The sequence below is a fragment of the Trachypithecus francoisi genome, unplaced genomic scaffold, assembly GCF_009764315.1.
Source record: "Trachypithecus francoisi isolate TF-2019V2 unplaced genomic scaffold, Tfra_2.0 Lachesis_group8, whole genome shotgun sequence".
In the NCBI taxonomy this organism is placed as follows: Eukaryota; Metazoa; Chordata; class Mammalia; order Primates; family Cercopithecidae; genus Trachypithecus; species Trachypithecus francoisi.
In genome coordinates this window covers 75,625,155-75,648,133 of record NW_022681473.1, presented here as the reverse complement: position 1 = coordinate 75,648,133, position 22,979 = coordinate 75,625,155, and the positions used below count along the sequence as shown (strand labels likewise).

Genomic DNA, 22,979 nt, shown 5'->3' with positions numbered 1-22,979 from the left:
GAGTCTCACCCCAGGCCATTTAAATAAGAATTGTTGTAGGAAGAGGGAGGATGAAGAGACCTGGGCATTGGTGTTTTTAGAAAAATCTTTTCAGATGATGCTAATGTACAGCCAGTTTTTGTAACCCCTGAGTTAGTACATTTGGGGAGAGTCCCTCATTCCCAGTCTGGTTAGGAATGTACATGATTGTACCAAAAGTGAGGCTTTCTCACTTTGAGTTGTTCTGTGGTCCTTTTAAAGTCTGAGCTGGCGATAGCTACAGTTCAGTTAACTTTATGATCCTGAGTTTAATTCCAGCCTAGTTAATAAATCAGCTAGTTCTTCCACTCCTTTCCTTTGAATTTGAAACCTAGAAAATAATTAAATCTGGTATTCATCTGTAATTTGGGCTGTTATCAGTGTTTGACTTTCAGGGGTGCTGTGAAATGCAGCCCAAACCATTTACTAGCCAGTTTGCAAATCCTTATTTATGTTGAAATTGTATATGTCCTAGAGGGTAAAGGAGATCTCTGCACGTCCTAGCTCCAACGTTAGGCAGTTGTGTGGCCTTAAACAATTGCTCTACGACCTTTTTCATCACAGATTCCTCATCCATGCAAAGAATTGGTTATGACTCTATGATTTGACTGTTAATTTATTTCATGTGTGTTCTCTTGTAACAGCTGAAAACAATTGTTACAAATATGCATGTTTAACTTTGACTAATTGCTGTGCTCCATCCAGTCATCAGCCATTCCTGACGTATTGGTAATCCTTTATAATTGTGATTCCCAGAGTTGGCCAAGCATCCACATCATGTGGGAACATTTTAGAAAATGCAGATTCCTGAACATCAGCTCTAAAGAGTTTGGTTCAGTAAGCCTTGAGCAATGTCTGGGAATCTGCTGCTGATCAGCCAGATTTGAATACTGCTGGCTGTTGAGGCAATCATGAATATAATGAAAGTGATGGCACTCCCAATTTAGATGTCACTATAGAGTGTGCTGTTGACAGAGATCGTACTTCTCTTCAAAGAAGCCTTCCCTGGCTCCCCAAGAGTACATTAAATCCTCTGGTTAAAAGTTTTATAGCCCACTGCCCTTCTGCTCTGTGGGACTTCTTGGGCTTGTTCGGTATGTGCCCTCCTTTCCAGAATCTAAACTCTCTGAGGGAGGGGACTGCATACATTATCAGAACTTTTGGTGCATACAAATTACCCTCTTCCAGAATGAGATCTGGGCCTGGGGTGAATGCTGCCATTCCAAGGAGAAAGGTTTCTCTCTGGTATTTTGAAATTAGGCAAGCCTCTTGGTGCTTCACAAGCTGTGTAGTTAATAAAAGCCCATGGATATGGTGGGTTTTGCAGCAGCTCCCTGCAATATCAGAACTCTTTCCTATGTGGCTTAAAGTCCTTAGTGATATGTTATTAAAGACAAGTCACCCCTTTTGTAGACTGCCATCTCTCTTCTACATATAATTTGAATTTTCAGCCCAGGTATGAAGTTTAAAATGAACTTTCAGCGGCCCATTTCCTCAGATCCTTTCTTTCTTGACTGTTTTTGTTTCTTAGAATCCTGATCAAGAAAATATAGATTAAAAGGGTGGTTCTAGCACATTTATCAAGACTGGCAAGCATGAAAAATTCAGGTTCAAATTTCCCCCCTTGACACTTAAGGCCTCTTGGGGTCCAACCTTGGTCACTTGACCCATTTACACCCTGTACTCCAGTTACCAGCCTTCTTTTTGAACACCTTTATGGTTTCAGGGTCCAGTGCTCTTGCCCAGAATGCCCACCTCCTTCTCTAATGCAGCCTTCAAGGCTAGCCTCATTTTATCTCCTTCCTAAATCTCTGTGGCCTACCTGACACTTGCTGTGTGCCTCCTTTATCTGTAGCTGACATACTTGTATTATGGTTAGTTGTGTGTGATGCTGTCTCCTCACACAGCCCATTATCTTGCCCTTGGTTGGGGCTTGGTTAGCATATTTTATTCCTATGGGTATTGTAAGTTTAAACCTGTGGCCTAGCAATTGCAGAAAATGAGCTTTTCAGAAATCCAGGGATATTATTGCTAGGTTTGAATATGAGATTAAGGAGCAAGGGGAATTGTCAGATAAGGTAGTCTTTCTACCCATCTTTCCCTCATCATTCATAATTTGAGACCACCAAGCCAGTTTCCAGAAGATACTAGCTGTCTGCTACTCAGCCTGGACCTAGAGGAGACAGAAGAAGTAGAAAAATGGCTTCCATCTTTGGAAGAATCTTCACAAAAGTGAAAGCTTTGTATTTTGAGATGACTGTCCATTTTTAATTTTCAGTTGCTCCATAAAAAATGGCAAGTGCCAGGCGCGGTAGCTCACGCCTGTAATCCCAGCACTTTGGGAGGCTGAGGCGGGCAGTTCACAAGGTCAGGAGTTTGAGACCAGCCTGGGCAATGTGGTGAAACCCTGTCTCTACTAAACTACAAAAATTAGCTTGGCATGGTGGCAGGTGCCTATAATCCCAGCTACTCGGGAGGCTGAGGCAGGAAAATCATTTGAACCTGGGAGGCAGAGGTTGCAGTGAGCAGAGATCACACCATTGCACTCATTGCACTCCAGCCTGGGTGACAGGGTGAGACTCCGTCTCAAAACAAAAAACAAAAAACAAAAAAAGACAACCTATTATTGGATAGCTTATCCTTTTTTATTCTGTCTATATCCTTTCATTTGTTCACTTCTTTATAAAGAAGTTCATTGTATTTGTTCATTCAGCTATTATTTTTTAAGAGGCTACCTTGAACCAGTCACAAGACAATTCCTTCCTCTCAAGAAGCCCCATTTAAGCAACACATTACACTGAGTAATTTATGTGCTTTTTAAAAATAGAGCACTGAAGGCTCTGACTATACAGAAACAAAATATTCATGTAGCATTGTTACCCAACTGTGCGTGGACAAAGTTTGCTTTTCATATAAACACATTTCTGTGTACGCATATTACAAAACATTTTGATTGGGCTTAAGCATATAAAATGTAGGTTCTTTTAGTAATAGTTTCTGGTTCGAGGGATTGATACCATTCCAAGAGGCTAGTAGGCATGTATAAATACCTGCATGGTGACACAGATGCCTTTTTTCCCCTCTATCTCATGCTTGTCCTCTTTTCCATGTCTATCCATAAATCAAACCCAAAGGGCCTGATCATTTTCTAATTCCTAACAAGTTGTCCTTAGAAGAGCATGCCATGCCTTGAGGGCTGATGCATGTTGCCCATGAGAAATGACAAAGTCAAATGTACAGAGGGAGGAACAGCAGGGTGAAAAGAGAATTGTCTAGGAATCAGGAAATTTGGGTTCTAGTCTCATCTTTGCCCCTAACCAGCTGTGTGATCTCTCTGAGAAATAGGGGACTAGTGATGCAGTGAAAGATGAAAAATAGTGGCTTCAGAATCTTAAGCTTTGGGTTAAGATTTGGGTCAAGTTGATGGCCTTAGGCAAGTTATTTAACTTGAGCCCCAGTGTTCTCATCCATGGGATGTGGAGAATACCTACCTGCATGGTGGTCAGAGTGGTTAAACTGAAATATGTGTAAAGGGCTTAGCACCACCTGCTCATTTTTTCAGTCTGGAGAGAAATGACCAAGATCACGAGAGGCTTAGAAAACATGTGAGGAACAATTGAGGGAACAACGAAGTTTTTCTTCCCCTCAACTAAGAAGAGGTGGGGAGAGCATGACATCTTTTTTGTAAACTGTTACGTGCAAGGGAGAATAAATTAAATGTGGTTCAAGAGGGCAGGGTAAAATGAAGCCAGTGGGAAGAACTTAGGGGCAAGTCCAACCAAGTGAGCCTGAGAAGCAGAGCAGCCCAGCTGTGCAGTTAGCAGCTTTGGGCATGGATGTCCTGGCAGTGTGATCTGATGATCACTGGGCTGGAAATCTTTCTGCTGAGAGGTAGGTGAGCAAAGACTCTCTGATTGTCACATTCAATTTGTTCCATCTTTGGCTTCTCCATCCATCCATCCTTTGATGCTGCTGTGATCCTAGGAAGTTTACAAAGCATTTGGTTTTATGCACGATGGTTTCATAAGTGTTCCGGTGAGATGAGCCTTCCTGTTGATCAGGGCTTTTTTGTCTGGTGGCATTCTCCCCAACTCAAGCATATTTGTTACGGCTCTTCTGTTGCTGCCCAGATTTTTTTTTTTTTTGAAGCCTTCATTCTTGATGTCATGGGACTATCAGAACAATTTGCCTCTCTTCTGAAATCCTCATCATGTGAGAGTCACCACTTATGTAAGTTTTACACTCCTTCCCTGGGTGATCTGTGTAGGCTTTGGTACAACAACCCTTTCTGGGAAAGGAGAAGATGCTATCTGTGCTATCTGGGCCCCTCCTTGCAGCAGAGCCTGCTGGGAAGGAAATTTTGTTGTTAATTAGACTTTAACCTGGGATTAGAATTTTAATTGGAATTAGGGTCAGAAGCCCAGATCCACTCTTTGTTGCCATCAAAGGCAAGCATCAACTATTTGGGGCCTTAGTTTTTCTCTCCAGCTTAACTTTTGGATAGTTGACAAGAAGAGTATTGGCATTCATAGATGTGGCATGGCAAGGCTGACACATGGAAAATATGAATTAAGCACAGTCCACATTTGAAGTCCTCCAATTTCTCTTTGTGCTGCTGTTTCTACCGCTGCTCCTTATCCTTCTTTGTCCTCTGCAGTGTCCTGAATTCTCACCAGAGCCTCACAGTAATCTCCACAAGGAAGAGAACATACCCATCATATGCATGAGATAATCAAGACTTAGAGAAGTCATTCAACTTAGTCAAACCACAGAATGATGTGAAAGATCTAGAGCTGGAACACATTGAATAACATGGACCTAGTTTTTCATTTATGGACCCTAGAGCTATGGTCATGTTCAGGGGGAAATGGAAACTCAATCCCCTTCCACCTGTGTTCATCATTTTTCTTTTTTTTTTTCATGAATCCTTGAGTGCCTAGTAGAGGCAAGACAGTGGCAAGAGCTGGGGATACAAGTCACTGGGAGACACAGACCTTGCTCATAAACTGGCAAGAGACAAACATGAGTAGGTAGCAATTTGAGACTGTGTGATAAGTACTGTGACTGATGAAGTCAGGTTCTAATTGAGCACATAGGAGGGGCTTGGAGGGGTTAGGGAAGACTTTTGTGCAGTAAGTGACATGTAACTGGAGACCTAACAGGTATTAACAGGGAAATGGTGTTCCAGGATGAAGGAACAGCACATACAAAAGTCTGAAGGCAAGAAGAACTGGAAAATTTCAGAATGGCTGGAGCCTAAGGAAAAGAGCTTGGAGAGTAAAGCAGGTGCTAGTTCGTGGAGAGTCCTACAGGCCACTTAAGGATTTTGAGTTTTAGTCAATGGTCAGTGGGAAGTTGGTGAAGGATTTTAAGCCTGAGAATGTAGCTTGGTCAGAACTGGGTTTTAGAAAAATGACTCAGCATCATGCTGAATGGAGGATGGGTAGGAGAGGCTGAACCCAAGGAAAACTTGCCGCAGGAGCTCCTCCTGTGAACACATCAGTAACATCTGTGAACAATGGGTGTATTCACTCCTACCCTCCCTTTCTTACTGAGGTTATTGTGAGGCTCTGGTGAGAATGCAAGACACTGTAGTGGCCAAAATTCATCCCTCACAATTTAGCATTGAGGTTGCCCCCATTCTGACTGCCAGCTCTGGGCTGGTGAGTTCCTTGTGCTTAAGCAGAGAATGAGGGTCCACAGAGAGAGGGGTTTTGTTCTGCCTCGCTGATTGGAGGAATCTGGGTGGAGAGGAGAATTAAATGAGATGTCAACATTGGGTTGGCTTATTCTGACACAACCATCAGCAAATGCCAGTCAGACATAAGCTTGGTGATGAATGCCCCCCTCAGCCTCACTCTCCTTGTGTGAAAAACACAGATAAGACCTACCTTGGGCTGGGTGCGGTGGCTCACGCCTGTAATCCCAACACTTTGGGAGGCCGAGGCCAGCAGATCACTTGAAGCCAGGAGGTCAAGACCAGCCTGGACAATGTGGCAAAGCTGCAACTCTACCAAAAATACAAAAATTAACTGGACATGTGGTGGGTGCCTGTAATTCCAGCTACTTCGGAGGCTGAGGCATGAGAATTGCTTAACCCCAAGAAGTGGAAGTTGCAGTGAGCTGAGATTGTGTCACTGTACTACAGCCTGGGCAACAGAGCCAGATCCTGTCTCAATAAATAAGACCTACCTCAGAGTGTCTTTGTGAGGATTCCATGAGATGTATGTACAGAGCCACATGTGTAAAAGGGAGCAAGTAAATGTTTGCTGCCTTTTTGTCTGGCTTTCCTTAATGCTGCTTCATCTCAGAGTAAAAGCCAGAAGTCTTACTGTCCTCCCAAGACCTAATACAGTCTGACCCGTGTCCTTTCCGGCCTCCTCTCCTCCTGCTCTCCTGGGGCACTCTGGTGTACCAGCGCTGACTGCCTTGCCATTTCTTGAATGTGCCAGGCATCTCCCACCTCAGGACCCTGGGATATCTGCATGACTTGTTTCCTCATCGCTGTCACATTTTTGTTCAAACATCACCTTCTCAATGAGGCCTACTCTAACCACTCTCTTTAAAATTCCAATTCTCCCTGAGTTATTACTCTCCTCCCTTCCCTTTTTTGTTTTCCTCCATAGTTCTCATCACCTTCCAATGTGTTATAATTTATTTGGTATTCAAAAACTTATTTTATTTTTATTATTTAGTTTGATCATCGTTTCCATCCATTGGCATATGAACTCCACAAAGGCGGGAAGTTTTTCTATCTTGTTCCCTTGCTGCACCTCCAGTGCTTAGAATAGTGCCAGGCCCTCAATAAATCTTTGTCAAGCAAGTGAGGGAAATGTTCGATTAGCTCCCATGCTGGACATCGTCCAGAATATTAGGAGTTGGGTGAGCACCTCATACTGAAGAGTCTTGATTGCTGTCTGAGGGCTCTCCTACAGTTTGGTTGGGCACTGACTCCTGCCTACCCAATTAAAAGAAAAGGGTTCCAGCCCTTCACTCCTTTGTAAAGTGGGAACATTGCCCTTTGCCTCACTAACAGCCTATTTTAAGGGAGAAATTTTAACCCTTAGAGGCTTTGACAAAGAAGCACTAGTTAGCTTGTATTCTACTTGAAGGTGTGGAAGCCAATGTTGCCCATTTCAGCAACCCTGCCAGTTACCACTGCTAGACGACCTAAGTTTTTTGTTGTTGTTTTCTTCCTGTCCACCACTCCTTGAATTTAAAGTCTCACACTGGACCAACCAAATGGCAGTGTAAGGCCTCATTGGCAACCTGGGTCCCAGAATGTGGCCTAAATCTATTTGCTTGCCAGCCTTTGAGATCTAAGGAAGTTACTGCACATGAAAGAAAGGAAAGAATTGAGATAGCTATCTCCTGGTGATATTGTATATTTGGATCAGGTTCATTTATTCATTTGCTCATCTGTTTATTTGTTCACATTCAGAGACTCACAGTCAAGTAGGAGAGACTGAGAGTAGATCATCACAGCAGTCGATGTGTATTTGGAGGAGAAAGTTTTTGTATTAGCAGGTTCCTGCTGCACAAGTGTTGTATAACAACTCCTAAACCTCAGTGGCTTCCAACAACAAATATTTAGTTTTTTCTCTTATATCTATAGGTCAGAGGGGATTCCTGCTTCAGGGGGGTCAGGTTCAGGTCTGTCCTTGTATCTCTTTCTGGAACCCAGGATGAAGAGGCAATGGATAATTGGGACAAGCTCTTCTCATGGCATGTGGCAGGAGTACAAGGAGCCAGGTCAAACCACAAAAGCACATTTACAGCCTATGCTTGCACCACATTTGCTAACATTCCATTGGCCAAAGCGAGTCACAGGCCAAGCCCAACATTAGGAGGGTAGGGATGAATTCTTTGCTTACTCTAGTGGGAACATGATAGTATAGTTCTGTTACAGGGAGGGAGTGAAGAGTTAGGAATAATCATTGAATCTGCTGCAACTTTAGGGGTATGGAAGTTACGGAAGGCTTCATGGAGGTGGTAACTTTGATCTGTCTTGAAGGGTAAGTAGTTTTCAAGATGAACAAGCAGGTAGTAGCATATGCAAGCACATGCAAATTAAAAAGAAAATAAAGTAATGTCTTAATATTTATTTGAGTAATTGCTGTGGGCAGTATGCAAAGAGCTAGAGGAAATTAAAACAAAGGTCATTAGATTCCCATGACCTTCCTTTAAAACATGGGACCTAATTAAAACAAAGGTCATTAGAAGCCCAAACTTCATGGGGGGAGATCAGAAAGAGACATAATACAAAAGAAACATATTACTAAATATAGTCTTATTCAGCTGGATGGAACAAAAGTGTAAACTCAGGAAGCTATAATATATTTTTAGTAGCTATTTTTGGTACAGAATGCAAGACATGTGCTCTTTTTATATTCATTATTCCATTTAATCCTTACAATCTGTGAGGAACATCCTAATGTCAAGTACAAATGAGAAAACAGCTTCACGGTGGTTGGTAACTTGCCCAGTTGCTTATAGCTAGCAAGTGGTAGAAGGGTAACTTCCCAGTAATTCTGTTTTTCAAGTAATTAATTTTTATGAATTTTATTCGCTAGTGTACATACTCTTTTATTCTTAAGCGGGGCTGCTTTAAAATTTTATTTTATTTTATTTATTTATTTATTTAGATAAGGAATCTCACACTCTGTCGCCCAGGCTGGAGTGCAGTGGTGCGATCTCAGCTCACTGCAACCTCCGCCTCCCGGGTTCAAGCGATTCTCTGGCCTCAGCCTCCTGAGTAGCTGGGATTACAGGCATGTGCCACCACGCCCAGCTAATTTTTGTATTTTTTAGTAGAGACGGGGTTTCACCATGTTGGTCAGGCTGGTCTTGAACTCCTAATGACCTCAGGTGATCCATCCGCCTTGGCCTCCCAAAGTGCTAGGATTACAGGCATGAGCCACTGTGCCCGGCCTGCTTTAAAATTTACTAAAGGTTTTTAGTGTGTATGTGCAGCACTGCACTTGTTAAAAGTGCCCCAACCTTGAGTAGATCACGTCCAAATTTCTGTAGAGCTGTGTCATTCTTCAGTTCTCACTTCCTTCCCATTACATATGTATTGAAGATGCCTCGAAGAAAATAGGATTCTTGCACATTGTGCAACTGAAAAATCCTCACTTTGGATGGTAAAGTGTTTTGAAATTCTGCCTCTTCCTTTCCCCCAGTTTATATACACACACAGGTAGGTGTTTTTCCCCTGAGAAATGAAGGCAGACAAGCTTGTTAGGTTCCTTTAGGCCCAGAAAAGGTTAGCAGTGGGACTGGATGAAGAATAATAATTCTCACTCTTCTGCACACTATCTCTACCTAATACTAGTTCTCCTCTTATTATGGAGCTCATATATGGTACAGTGGAATGTTCCTACTTGTAAAGAGGTGAGTATTAAAAATTTTTATTTCTAGTTTCTTGCCTGACCACTGGAATCACATATTCCTGATCTTACTGACCTTCAACATGACTTTTTAGCCTAGCATCCCCAGAGTTTGCAGAGAGAGAATCAGTTCTTGTTGAAACCATTCTTTACTCAGGTGGATCGTTAAACATTGACAGGCATTTTTGTGTGTTCTCCATCTTGGCGGTCTGGAATTGGGTTGAAGCATGTTTCATGACCCATTTACCATTTGCTCAGGAAGCCGGCTGAACAGGTTTCCTTGATCTCAGAGACCATCTCGCATGGCCATTTAAAAATCTTTTAGTAATGAGTAGTGCTTATAGGAACTACCTCTCACTGTGTGGTGTTTGCTGTCTCATGATTCCCCAGGTAGGTGATGCTCTGATGCTGCCCCCCTTATGAACTGATGACGGGTACAGAGAGAGAATAAACTGTATCTAAGACTGAACCAGAAAAAGAGTGTGCTGGGAGCCACCGTAGGAACAAGCGACCTGTCTGGCAAGGAATACAGCATCCTTCTGAGAGCCTCTTCTCAACATTATCCCACAGACCAAGACTTCCTTGTGGAAAAGAGCACTTAGGATCTTGCTATCAGCGGCCCTAAACTTTTGCTGAGCCAAAATAAGACTTTTGCTGCAGAACTGAACAAGATATTTCATTTTTGTGTCTTTTAATCTTCCTGGTTGCAGTCTTAGTTGTTCAGCCCTGAGAATTTTGAGTCACATTTGTTGCTATTATTTTTGCATGCACTTTTCAAAATGATTGACTTAAGCTTCCTGACTGAAGAGGAACAAGAGGCCATCATGAAGGTTTTGCAGCGGGATGCTGCTCTGAAGAGGGCCGAAGAAGAGAGAGTCAGGTAAGAGGCCAGAGAAGCCCTTGGGCATGAGGGAAGGAAGAGGCAGTCTGTACGAAAATAGGACACTGGGTTTTTTTTTCAACCATAAGTGGTAGTTTTGACTCGGAGACTGAATTTATGGATTCCAATTTTAGGTTTACTTCCTGGACAAAACATTTTTCCTCTTGGTGCCTCTTAATTTATCCTACTGGACTCCTACCAGAAATAGGGTCTTGATTAAAAACCTAACTAAATTCCTTTAACTTATTAAATACTGAGATAAAAATGAAATATATACAACCACATACATCTACATTCATGGGTGTGTGTGTATATTTCTATCCACTTAAAAAAACTGGATCTACTTCTTTTTAACTGAATCATGAACCAAATTAGAATTTTAAAAAATTTTTAGAATTTTGAAAAGTAGCTCACATTTCTGCATGCTTTCAGAAATGTTGGAATTGGTTTTAATGGCACAATTGAAAGTATTCTCTGAGCCAATTTTTCATTTGTCTTGGGTCGCATAAAGAGGAGTGGCAACTTTGATACACTATTCTTGTTGGGTGGAACCCAAATGTTGCATGTCAATATTCCTACCACTTTCATTCACCTTTGCGGTCGAACAAGCACTAGGCCAGAAAGCTGAAGAACTTGACTTTATCCAGGCCCTGCCATTTACTGCCTGTGTAATCTTGGGCTTTGAAGGCAGTGACAGGCTTCCTGAATGTAAGTTAGTAGTATTAATTTTATGATTCTCACCCCAGGAGTTATCTGAAAGGAGCATAAGATATGTTCTTACTTCCTGGGACACAGGACCATGAATAATGGCTTTATTTTTACCATTTCCATATTTTGACACTGATTTAACATGCATGATTTATAAAAGAACATGCTAAAATTCACTTCAAGCACTACAGAATGTCTGATTATGATTACTAAAATAACTTCTATATAGACAGTGTTTAGCAAGTTGCAAAGGACTTAACATGCCCATTATTCTTTATGAGCTCACATACTGTTTTGCAGTTGGTGGGTGGAGTGGGATATAATTACCCCATTTGATGTGTGAGGAAGTTGACTTTGAGACAAGTCAGTTGACTTGCCCAATATCGCACAACTGGTAGGTGTCAGAAGTGAGAATCAAATCCCAGTCTTAGGTACTCATTTGTTAACTCCACCTCCTCTCCCTGAGAAAACAATGACAGACAGGCCATCCCAGGACCTGGCAATGGAGGAAGGGGCTGGCTGTCATGGTATGAAGTAGGACACTGAGCTATGATGACAAGCAGTGGCTGTAGGTAGTGGGGAATCATGCTGTTCCTCAAAGGTACCTTGCAATGCTCCATGCACCTGGATGGGGCTCTGCTGTGCCTTCTTTGCAAATGGTGTGCCTTGACCAGTGTCCCCAGGAGAGATGAAGGATTGTCACTAACCCAGGCATTAGAGCCTCTCGGTAGTGTTAATCCTCTACCCATTCACAGTTTATAAGGCCCTATTATGAATGTTATCCTCTTATGTTCCTCACAGCTACCCTGACATTTGTCTAAGCAGTGACTATTGTACCCATTTAGGAGTAAAGGCAGGAGGTAGGGGAGCATAGAGAAAACATTGATTCTTTGAGCATAAGGGGAAATGGAATTTCCTTTATCCTCTCAAAAGAAAAGATGGGGCCGGGCACGGTGGCTCAAGCCTGTAATCCCAGCACTTTGGGAGGCCGAGACGGGCGGATCACGAGGTCAGGAGTTCGAGACCATCCTGGCTAACACGGTGAAACCCCGTCTCTACTAAAAAATACAAAAAGCTAGCCGGGCGAGGTGGCTGGCGCCTGTAGTCCCAGCTACTCGGGAGGCTGAGGCAGGAGAATGGCATAAACCCGGAGGCGGAGCTTGCAGTGAGCTGAGATCCGGCCACTGCACTCCAGCCCGGGCGACAGAGCAAGACTCCATCTCAAAAAAAAAAAAAAAAAAGAAAAGAAAAGAAAAAGAAAAGATGGGGAGAGGACTTAGAAAACAGTAGAGCTGGGACTGCACCGACTCCCTCTTTCCACCTCAGGGTGTGGGCCCGTGCATTTTGGAGAGGTGCAAGTACCTTTGATTCCTTCTGCTCAGGAGGTGTTATTTATGGTCTGCAATTCTCCCCCTCTAGATAGTCAGCTTACAAGGAGAAAGCCTCCTTTCATTCCCTCCCTCCCTTCTATCTTTTCCTGGCACCTGGGGTTCCAAGCTGCTGAGTCTTGCCTGTAGTTCTGATTCTCTATGAATAGAGTGAAGGTGTTTCTTGGGCACTTGCATTGGTTGATGAAAATATCCTTAAAAAATGCAAAGTTCTGCCTGAAACTGGGCCTTGTAAGGGGTGTAAGTGTGTACCTTCTGGCATCAGCCAATCTACAACTTCAGCGAAAATGGTGTGAGTCCCTTTCTAGTATTGGTGTTGCAGACACTCCTTCTGTCTGTTGTTTCTGAAGGTGCCCCAGCAGCTGTCATTGGTGCTGCCTTTGTGTTTTGCTTTTGTGAATAAATGACAGGAAGAAGGCTTGGATTGGTGAAAACCCTGGTGTGAGTCAAACCCTACCTACCATCACTTTCCCAATAGACTTTCTAGTTAGGAACCATGCACCTCATGTAGGCTTGGCCATGGGCAGTTTCAGGACCCTGGAGCTGGGGAGCAGTGACAGTGCACAGATAGATGGCAGACCTATGGCTTGTTGACCTTGAAAAAAGACCCAACTCATAGCCTGACCACCTCTTTGCTTTAGGCCTGAAGGGACATGTGGGGATGATTTGGAGGTTATTCTGCTCCTGGGATGGTGGAACCAGAACTGGATTGCTGAAAATGTTACTCTGCGGGCTTTTGTTTGTCAGCGCCTTTTCCATTCCATTGCTGTTTGTCTTTGCCTCTTCCACCAGAGTTATAGCCTAATAACTCTGAAAGTTTTTTTTTGTTGTTGTTGTTGTTCCATATCAGTCATTTTACAGAAAAAGAAGATAAAGCCCAGAAAGGGTAAATGACTTGCCCAGGGCCACACAGCAAGTCAGTGCCAAAGCCGTGATGAGAAAAGCTGTTGGACCAGTGCTTTTCCCTCTGCTCTATTCTGCTCATCATTGTTATTCTTTCAGAAAGGAACAGCAAGGGTTTGATCATGACATATACAACTCTGCTGCATGGAACTGGAGATGAAACTGACATGCGTTTGCATCTCATTCCTACCACTAATGAACTGTGTTTCACTGGGCAAGTTATTTAACCTCTCTGAGCCTCAACTCAGAGTGGGCATGATCATAATACTACATTTAAATTTGAAAGATTAAAGTCAGGATTAAGTAAAATAATTTTTAGGAAGTGAGAGATAGGGAGAGATTTGGTAAAAGATACAAAATTACAGTGACCTGATTACTATGTGTTATATATATCAAAACATCACTGTTTCCTCATGAATATATACAATTATTATTTGTCAATTAAATTAAAAATAATTTTTAATCTTCCTGGCACATAATATGTGATAGTTCATTTTAATTCCTTTATTCACACCACTCTACCTATACCTCCAGACAGGGACAGGAGATTCTAGTTAGTAGACTGATTCCTTAGAAGGAAGTTACTCCTAAAACTCTTAATCATTTAATGTAGTAGAACTTAATTGAGCACCTGTTAAGTACAAGGAACTGCTCTGGACAATGATATGAAGAGAATTCTAGGGTGATTGAAAACATGGCCCCAGCTCTCAAGGAATTTACTATCTAATGACCTTTATCCATTGAATGGATTATCAGTTGCAAATTTAAAATCTCAGTTTTGTTTCCCTAACATGACTTTACAATGCCCCAGTCCTCCTAGGTGTTATTCAGCTTAGAAACACATTATCTAATTACCTCAGCCCAATCAAAACATCATTAGAAAGGCCAATTTATTACTAAAATTCAGAATTTTCTTTTAAATACTAATGTTTTATAGACTTTGGAGTATAACTCTCCTGTAGCCACGAGGACATCACTAATGGATACACCACTGTTGCCCACAAGATCAGATATCACTTTAGAATCTTTTTCAGTATGGCTCTAGATGAGATCTGGCATTCAAATGGAAATATTGCCATTCCTAATATATCCAGTGCTTTGACTTGTTCACAGCCAAGCTCATTCAAGATACTTTGGAGATGATTTAGTTTATATGTTACTTCCTGTCTCTTTTTATTTATTTTTTATTTTTTTAAAAAATATTTTCTCTGTATCACCCAGGCTGGAGTACATGAGGCAGTCATAGCTCACTGCAGCCTTGAACTCCTGGGCTCAAGTGATCCTCCTTTCTCCCAAGTAGCTAAAACCACATGTGTGTACTACCACATCCAGCTAATTAAAGAAAAGGTTTTGTTACCTCCCATCTTGATTTCATGGATAGGAAAAGTGAGTGTTGCACAGAGACATATCCAGTTCCTAAATCACTTGGTCTGTTCATGGCAGAACATGGACTTGTACCCAAGGAAATAGTCACTGGGGTGTCTCTGGGGTACAGCTGAGACGATAACGGTTCCAGATCACTGTTGCTACCACACCGTCTTTTATGCTGCTCCACTACCTGTAGCCACAAGTACTGGACCCAGTTATTACCATGTATCGCTACATAGCCTGCTTCCCTAGCTCCCATGTGGAGACATTTCACAGACTAGCAGTGAAGGAGACATTAGGGTGGATTCTTTCTCTCTCTTCCACCCCTGTCCTGTGTTTTCTCTCTTGCTGCCCTGCCCCACCTTTAAGGAAACATAACCATACATACACATATGTAATTTTAGTCTTTTATGGTTTGAAAATCACATACTCAAAAGGTGGCATTTCCTGTGCTTTGCGTCACACTGCCAGCAGGAAATTGCTGCTCATGTCTGTCTGTACACCACCACCAGCACTGCATCCCCCACCCCCATATACACACAACCACATCTACGGCGATGGATGTTTTTGCAGTAGATACGATCTCAACCGCCACCACATCTTATGATTCTCAGCTGCCTCCTTAGACTTAGTTGTTTTTTTCTTTTTTCTTTTTTTTTTAATGAAGGCAGTTGTCATTGAAGAACTAATTTCCAGGACCTCTCATGGTGTTTTTCTGTCAAAGCAAAGGGGAAAAGAACCAATATTTGTCAAGGACTGTACATGGATTTTCACATAGATTTTCCTGTTTCATCTTCAAAACAGTATAGCTGAATCCACTTAACAGATGAGGAGATAGGGTTGAAGAGGGTAAGTGCCCTGCAGGATTGAAGCCTTGCTGATCCAATGTCAAAGCCTGTGCACTTTCCTTACACTGTGCTGCCTCTCAGCAGACTGCAGAGACCTATGATATGTCATGTAAAAGATGTATATTTCTTGTTTTCCACTGTAAGGAAGTTTTGCAGTTTGTTTTCCACATGTTTTCAGATTCTTCATCAAAGATTGAGTTCCTTGGGAGAAAGAGTGAAGTGTGACAGCCATCTTAGAAACCGAAATCGTACTAGGACTGGGTAGTAGAAAGTGTGTTGGCTGGGAGTCAGGCTGGCTTCTGCTGCCAGCTCTGTGTGACCTTGGGCAAGCCTCTTAACTTCTCTGGGCCGCTATCATTTTATCTAGAAAGTGAGGCCATTTGTAACTATCTAAGAATATACTGGGCAAGATGAAAAAAGAAAGGCTGGAGAATGGACCAGTCAACCTATCTGGCCAGCAGCTGTCCACAGTTGACTAGATACCATCAACCAGGTCCTGCAGATGATGTTCAAGCTTTGCCTAGTTCTGTTGAGTAGCTGGAAGCTGAGGTGTACATAAGTGAGCACAAGGAGTAAAGGGGTAGGCTGAGGGCAAAGGTGTTGAATCCAGCCCAGAGGGCATTTCTGCTCTTCTGGCTTTCCTTTGTAAGTGCTCACACTCTTGGCATGAAAAGGAGTTGACATTGGCAGTTAGGGCTGTAGATAGAATTTTTAATGTCCAATTCCAAGCAGATGACTGGTATGGGAATTAATGAGTCAGTGAACAAATAACCATACAGGGCTTAGATATGGCTTTTAGCATACAGAAGAGGTAAAATAGCCATCTTTTGCAATGGGTGAAATTCTTTGAACAACATGGTGAAATTGTAAGGATGAAATGATAAGAGGCATGTTAAGTGTCAGACGTGTGGTTCAGCACAAAGCAGGTACTATGTGCTAGCTGAAGGAATGGGAGAATGAATGAGAGAATGACCAGGACATCCTGCCTGGGAGGCCAGCAGGCCAGTGTACTTTCTGGATTGAGTGCTCTTCTTCAGCCCTCACTTCTGCCCACCTGCCCACCGGTGTTTACTGAGCATCTTCTCTCTGCTTAACTCTCTGCTAAACATAACGTGTGTGTGTGGAGAGGATGGTAAAGGATGAATGTCAGTCCCAAGAAACTTACCCCTTTCTCTCTTCATCTAGATGGTACAATAATTAGAGAATCAAATGCTCATTTGATTGATGTAATTAGAGTTCAGAAAAAATGAGAGATGAACATGGACTGGAAAATGAGAAATTTTTTTTTTTTTGAGACGGAGTCTCGCTCTGTCTCCCAGGCTGGAGTACAGTGGTGCGATCTCAGCTCACTGCAAGCTCCGCCTCCCGGGTTCACGCCATTTTCCTGCCTCAGCCTCCCGAGTAGCTGGGACTACAGGCGCCCACCACTGCGCCCGGCTAATTTTTTGAAGTTTTTCGTAGAGACGGGGTTCCACCATGTTAACCAGGATGGTCTCGATCTCCTGACCTCGTGATCCGCCTGCCTCGGCCTCCCAAAGTGCTGGGATTACAGGTGTGAGCCACTGTGCCCGGCCGAAAACAAGAAGATTTTAACAGCAGCACTAGATAGTGGGATTTTGAAAATGATCTACATCTTTACAAAACTTAAACTTTGATGTTATACATATGGATTTATCTATGAAATATTACTAGTGACTAAGATAGAAAGAGAAGTTGATTATTAAACCTAGTAGTGACAGTCATGTTAGGAAATATGTAAGTGGCACTTAACTACATTTGAAAGAGTTTCCTATTCTTTTGCCACTTTAAAACAAGTAAGCCAGAAGCCCTTTCCTTACTATAATGACTACCAGCCTTTGTAGGGGCCATGTGTTTCAGGGAGTTGACACACAACCTGTGCTCATTGTGCATTGATCACGGGTTTGTAGACAGTCATTTAGGCAGGAACAGATCAAGAGTTGCACAAGAATCCCCACAAAGTACATTTTAGTTGAAAAACAAAAATAAACAATCTTATGAAAAGAAATTGGGTGTTGTTCTGCTATAAGGGTTTGTGGCCTCCTTCAACAAGAATGCTGACCGACACCACATTTCATGATGTTTTTTCCTGTTCTGATGAGAGATGAGCATGTTCTGCTGCATCAGGAGGAGACACCATCATTGTGACAGAATCTAAGGTTCACTTAATCTCAGCAGTGACAGGATCTTCTTGATCTCTTGCCTGACTCAGACAGGATGGCTGCTGAGCATTTATTTATTCTTTGATTTATTCACTCAACAGACAGTTATTGGGTATCAGCTCTGTTCCAGGCTCCGTGCTAGGTGCTGGCATTACAAAGGTGATTAAGACATAGTCCTCACCTTCAAGGAATTTGCAAAGTCCACAGATTAGTGAGTACAACAGATGTGCAAACAGATCATTGGAATGTGATATAGTAAGGGCTGAAGTGGAGGTGCTATGGGAGCATGGAAAAGGAGAAACTGTAATAACTGTGCCCTCCTGAGTTAGGGAAGGCTTCCCAGTGAGGCAGTGTTTGAGCTGGATCTGAAGGATGAGGAGCAACGGGCTGGACAGAGAAGTGAGGGAAAGACATCCCATGAAACTTCACATTAATTGGCCTTGTACCAAGATCTAGGCAGTACTAAGTACTTTCAGTTAAACATCTCAATCATCTCAGAAGTCCTGGAGGGTAGGTCTTATTTTCCCTGATCCTTAAAAACAAGGAGACTGAAGCTTAGAGGAGTTCGGTAAACTGCCCAAGATCCCATCTAGAAAGGGTCAGAACTGAGATTTGGATGTAATTTGGGGAGCCTTGAAAACCCAGAGTCTTTCTGCCACAACTTCCTGCCTCTGTCATCTACAGAGGTCACAGAAGAGCATTGGAGAATAGTAAGAAGCCGAGCATGCTGGCAAGTGGGGTATGGGCATGAGTGCTGGAAAAATGAATCTGAAAAGGTAACCTGAAGCCTTTTTAGGTGGTCAGGAGCCTCATCTGATATTCCTCCACTCTTCAAGAACTGAATAAATACCGCCTATTTTCCAAGACACTAAGCAAAGATGTATTGAATACAGACCCTGCCCCCTGGAACTCACTGACCGGGGAGAAGTAGAAGAACTTCTCCATTCTGGAACTGAACTCAAACTTGGTCCTTTTGGGAGGAGAAAGCAAAGGTTCACCAACAGTCCAGCAGTTGTTTGCTCTGCTGAAAACCTTAGGCAGTGTCAAACCATTAGGAACATTTAATAAAAACCACGATCTCATTGCTGACTGAGAACTATGAAGTGATGACGCTCTCCCTCTCATGGTTTGTAGATGGGCTGTCATGACAAGGAGAGGAAGTTCCTGTAAGAGTTTACTCTGGGTGGAAGGACACTCTCCAGGCACACTTGGGAGAGAGGAGACATTCTTGCTAGACCTGGGATAACTGCTCCCCCTCTTTTTCCCACTCCTAGGTGTGCCTGTGTGCAGCCCTTACATGCAGCACTGCTACCACCTTGGCCCATTCACATTCTCTGCCTGAAACACTTTGATTTGCTAGTTGAGGAAGAGTGCATATTAGTTTGAATGACTATCTTAAAACTCTCTTGGATTTATGTAGCACATTATCTTCCAAGAGTATGGTGTTCCCTTACAGCTTTTATTCTACTTTATTCTAAGTACATCTCTATAAACAAGAGAGATTTTGTGATGTTTTTATTTTATTGAGATGGATAGAGAGGTGGAGAGGTTAAGACTTGTCAATTAGAACAAACTTTTTAGGGAAGTTTTAGGAGGGCAGACTATCTTGTTTGTTCTTTAGGTTTTAGTTTTTCAGTAAGCATGAATAATTGTGAAACTCTTAAATGCAGTATCTGCACAAATGGAACTTGCCTGTACACACTCCTCCTCAATTTTGGTCTTCCCTGATTCCAGCAGCTTTTTTAAGGTTCCTTCCCCTAACAATAAGCATAAGAGGCACCACTCCTCCTCCACAGGCTTCCAGGAAAGTCTCTGATAAACTCATATCATGCAAAATGGAAAGGACTGATGAGCTAATGACTACCCCATCCAGTGTTTATGAGGTGCCAGGGAGGTGCAGAGAGCTATTGCATGAATTCACTTAGTTAAACCTCATAGAAACCCCAATTTTAAAGTCCAAAGGTTACTATTATTAATGCTTTTTTATGGATAAGGAAACCAAGGCTTAGGGAAGCCTAACGTATTATCCCTCCCTGGGGTATTTGCATTTGAACAGCAGACACTAAAGAATGCAGGCAGAAAGTGAATCTGCTCTTGAGAAATTTCAGGCATCATATGGGAGTCATGGATTAAACCTTTATTTGAAAAAATGTTGGCCTTGTCTTCTCTGGCTTTTCAAAGGCGAACATACCTGCATTAGTCATCTGGGAAGTTTTTGGGATCATCTGAAATATTAAAGCTTCATTTTAGCTGTATGTTTATACATGTCTTTATGCAGTGTCACAATGAGCTCATTTATTTACTGTGGGTTCTCAGCAAACTAAAGCTTTTTTCCTTTTGTAGACATTTGCCTGAAAAAATTAAGGATGACCAGCAGCTGAAGAATATGAGTGGCCAATGGTTTTATGAAGCCAAGGCAAAAAGGCACAGAGACAAAATCCATGGCGCAGATATCATCAGAGCATCTATGAGAAAGAAGAGGCCCCAGGTAGCAGGTAAGTTGACTTGGCTAGTGCATTTACAACCAGCGTTCGTTTGGGAAGAAAGAGCTGGGAGAAGGGAATGGTGTCAGAAATCTGCTGATGGAAATCATTTGGATGAACGCTTTCGTAATGCGTGGCCCTCCACTTTAAAATTCCCTTGCCTTTGATTTGGATGGATGAGGGCAGAGCTAACTGACTCAGTGTGGTGTAGAGGAACATAGGAAGCCCTTTAGGTGCCCTGTTGAATTACAGTAGCATAGATAACTGGGGCATGTAAGGGATCTACCACCTCTTCTTTGGCTTTTAACTCTGAAGATTCAGAATCTTCCAAGTAAAGTGAAGGGCTTAGACAAAAAGATATCAGCCTCTCTGTTCAGTGATCGTAACATATGGTAGTACTTTCTTAATTAACCAAGTATATTGTTTAAGAGACTGTAAAGGCATTTTTTTTTAATGGAAAAACCTTCTTATTTATATGATTAAACAAAAATAAATTAAGCTGCATAGAAATAATTTTAAAGTCGAGAGAAACATCAACTTTGTTTTGAGGCTGTAGTAGCTGACGCAGCGTCTCCTTGCTACCTACTTCAGCCTTCTCTGTGGACCACAGTGACACATTCAAAAGCCTGTTAGCTCATACAGGAGTTTTAAAACACTTTTCCATTGGTTCTTTACCTGCTCATTGCCTGCCATGCCTGTGGCCTGCAATAGTAACATTTAAAAGTGAAAGTCAAAAGAGGGGGAAATAAAAATGCCAACCAACCAAAAACCCACTTTAGCCTAAAGGTTTGGGGGGAAATCTTTACTTCTCCACCCATCTACTGAATTGATGGGATTTATACTATCATGGCAATGCCCATTTAAAAGTGGCAAAGGCAGCCAGCATCCCATCCCAGATGGGCTTGTAGCATGGTTTCTGTGGCCAGGGGGGTCACTATGATAGTGCATATTCCTTATATCATGGCACTATTTTTATGTCTTTTTTTTTTTTTAATAGAGTCTTACTATTTTGGCCAGGCTGGTCTCCAACTACTGGCCTCAAGCAATCTTCCTGCCTCACCCTCCCAAAGTGCTGCGGTTAAAGACATAAGCCACCATGCCTGGTGAAGGCAATATTTTGAGGGCTTGTTTTAAATTCTGTTGAGTTCATTAAATACTTACTGGTTGCCTTCTCTCTAACTCTGGCTTAGTCCATGTAAAGCCTTGTCAAGGTCTACCTTATACTCAATAAGGAAAATAGCTATCACCTTTTGAGCATCTAATATACAATAGGCATTTAATCTCTATTATTTCTGATTGTTGCAGTAATCCTGTAAGGTAGGCATTATTTCCCCCATTCTATACATGGGACATATGAAGCTCAGAGAAGTTAAGTAACTTGCCTGAGATCACATAATTGGCAAATGGCAGAGCCAGGATTTCAAAGTATTTCTGAATTAGTGCCATACTCCTTGCAGATAAGGACTGACTGCTTAGTATGTACAGTGCATTGTTTGCAGCCCTCTTGCTTTTCAAAATCACCCAGACCTTCAGAAATCTTGAGGGGTACTGGTTAGTACCAGGGGACCCCATTTTGCAGATGAAGAAATTAGACTTACGTGTAACAGGACCTGTGGGGGGATACTGTCCTGGAATGTGGGTATTTAGAAATTGGAAGCTCCAGCACTGCTTCACCCTTATTATTGATGAAAGTATTCTGGGCACTTACTGGCTCTGTGACCTTAGGCAAGTTTCTTGAACTTTTTGATTCTCAATTTTCAAATCTGTATACTTGGAAAATAGCTTTCACCTTATAGAATAATGCATGCGAAGAACTCAGCACAGTGCCTGGTAGTTATCATTCAGTTGATGCTAATTATCAGAGATGTTCAGGTAAAGAGTGCTGGATGTTCAGAGGCAAAAGAGGTTATTTTCTGAAGCGGGAGCACAGAATTTTTATGGGGGCTCTGACATCTGAGCTGGGATTGAAGAGTATGTAATTTTGGATTTGTAGAGACAGTGGGGAGGAGGAGAAGGCAGTGGAGGAAGACATTCCTAGACCATAATCATTTGTTCCCCCTTGTATCTTAGAGCACATACAGGATATTTGAACACATTGTAGCTATTCAGTAAATGCTTGGTAATGATGGTGCTTCTATCCCACTGAGGACTTCCTGCCCTGAGCATCCCCTGGCCATACACATTTAGACCTGACCCCAACTCAGTTCAGATTAACCTAGAGGCAGTCAGAATTTTGCTTTAATGGTCTCTGGAGTTAATCCCACATTTAAAGGTATGCTCATTCTCTCAGGAGACTCTGCTTGGGGAAATCGAATGTGGGAATTTATTGACTTCTCTCTTAGATGTAATTCTGATCAACTGCTTAGATCCAGTGATTGCCTTGGCACTGGGAAGGCCTGAGGTTCAGGTTCAAGCCTTCACTGATAAGAGCTGGTAAGAGAGTTGTAGGTCCTGGAGGTGAGAGATAACCTTCCTGTCTTTATTGTTTCCTGTTTCAGCTGAGCAGAGTAAAGACAGAGCAAATGGGACAAAGGAAAGCTGGGTGAATAATGTCAACAAAGATGCTTTACTTCCTCCGGAGCTGGCTGGCGTTGTAGAAGAGCCAGAAGAAGATGCAGCACCAGCAAGCCCGAGGTAAGGCAAAGCTTCTGGGGAGAGCTGCTGCATGTGGCTTTCATGGCCTGGGGTGTCACATGGGCAGAATGGCAGTCTATGAGTACAAATGCCAGATTGGGGTTATAGGCAAGGGGGAGGGGCAGTGTATAAGAGAATTCTGGGCCCCGATGCAGACGAAACCCAAGTGATACTCTTTCT

At 42.5% G+C, this 22,979-nt stretch overlaps 1 protein-coding gene across 12 annotated transcripts in view; it reads left to right on the top strand.

Annotated features, from left to right (window-relative positions):
* The window catches only part of SYTL2 (synaptotagmin like 2), a 122,472-nt gene that overhangs the window by 48,151 nt on the left and 51,342 nt on the right, over positions 1–22,979 (top strand). For all 12 annotated transcript variants that reach the window (XM_033206443.1, XM_033206444.1, XM_033206457.1 and 9 more), the window contains 3 exons: positions 9,798–10,287; positions 20,026–20,177; positions 22,664–22,799. In XM_033206443.1, coding sequence (XP_033062334.1) covers positions 10,187–10,287; positions 20,026–20,177; positions 22,664–22,799 — 389 coding nt within the window. In that variant the 5' untranslated portion in view covers positions 9,798–10,186. The remainder of the gene's footprint in view (positions 1–9,797; positions 10,288–20,025; positions 20,178–22,663; positions 22,800–22,979) is intronic.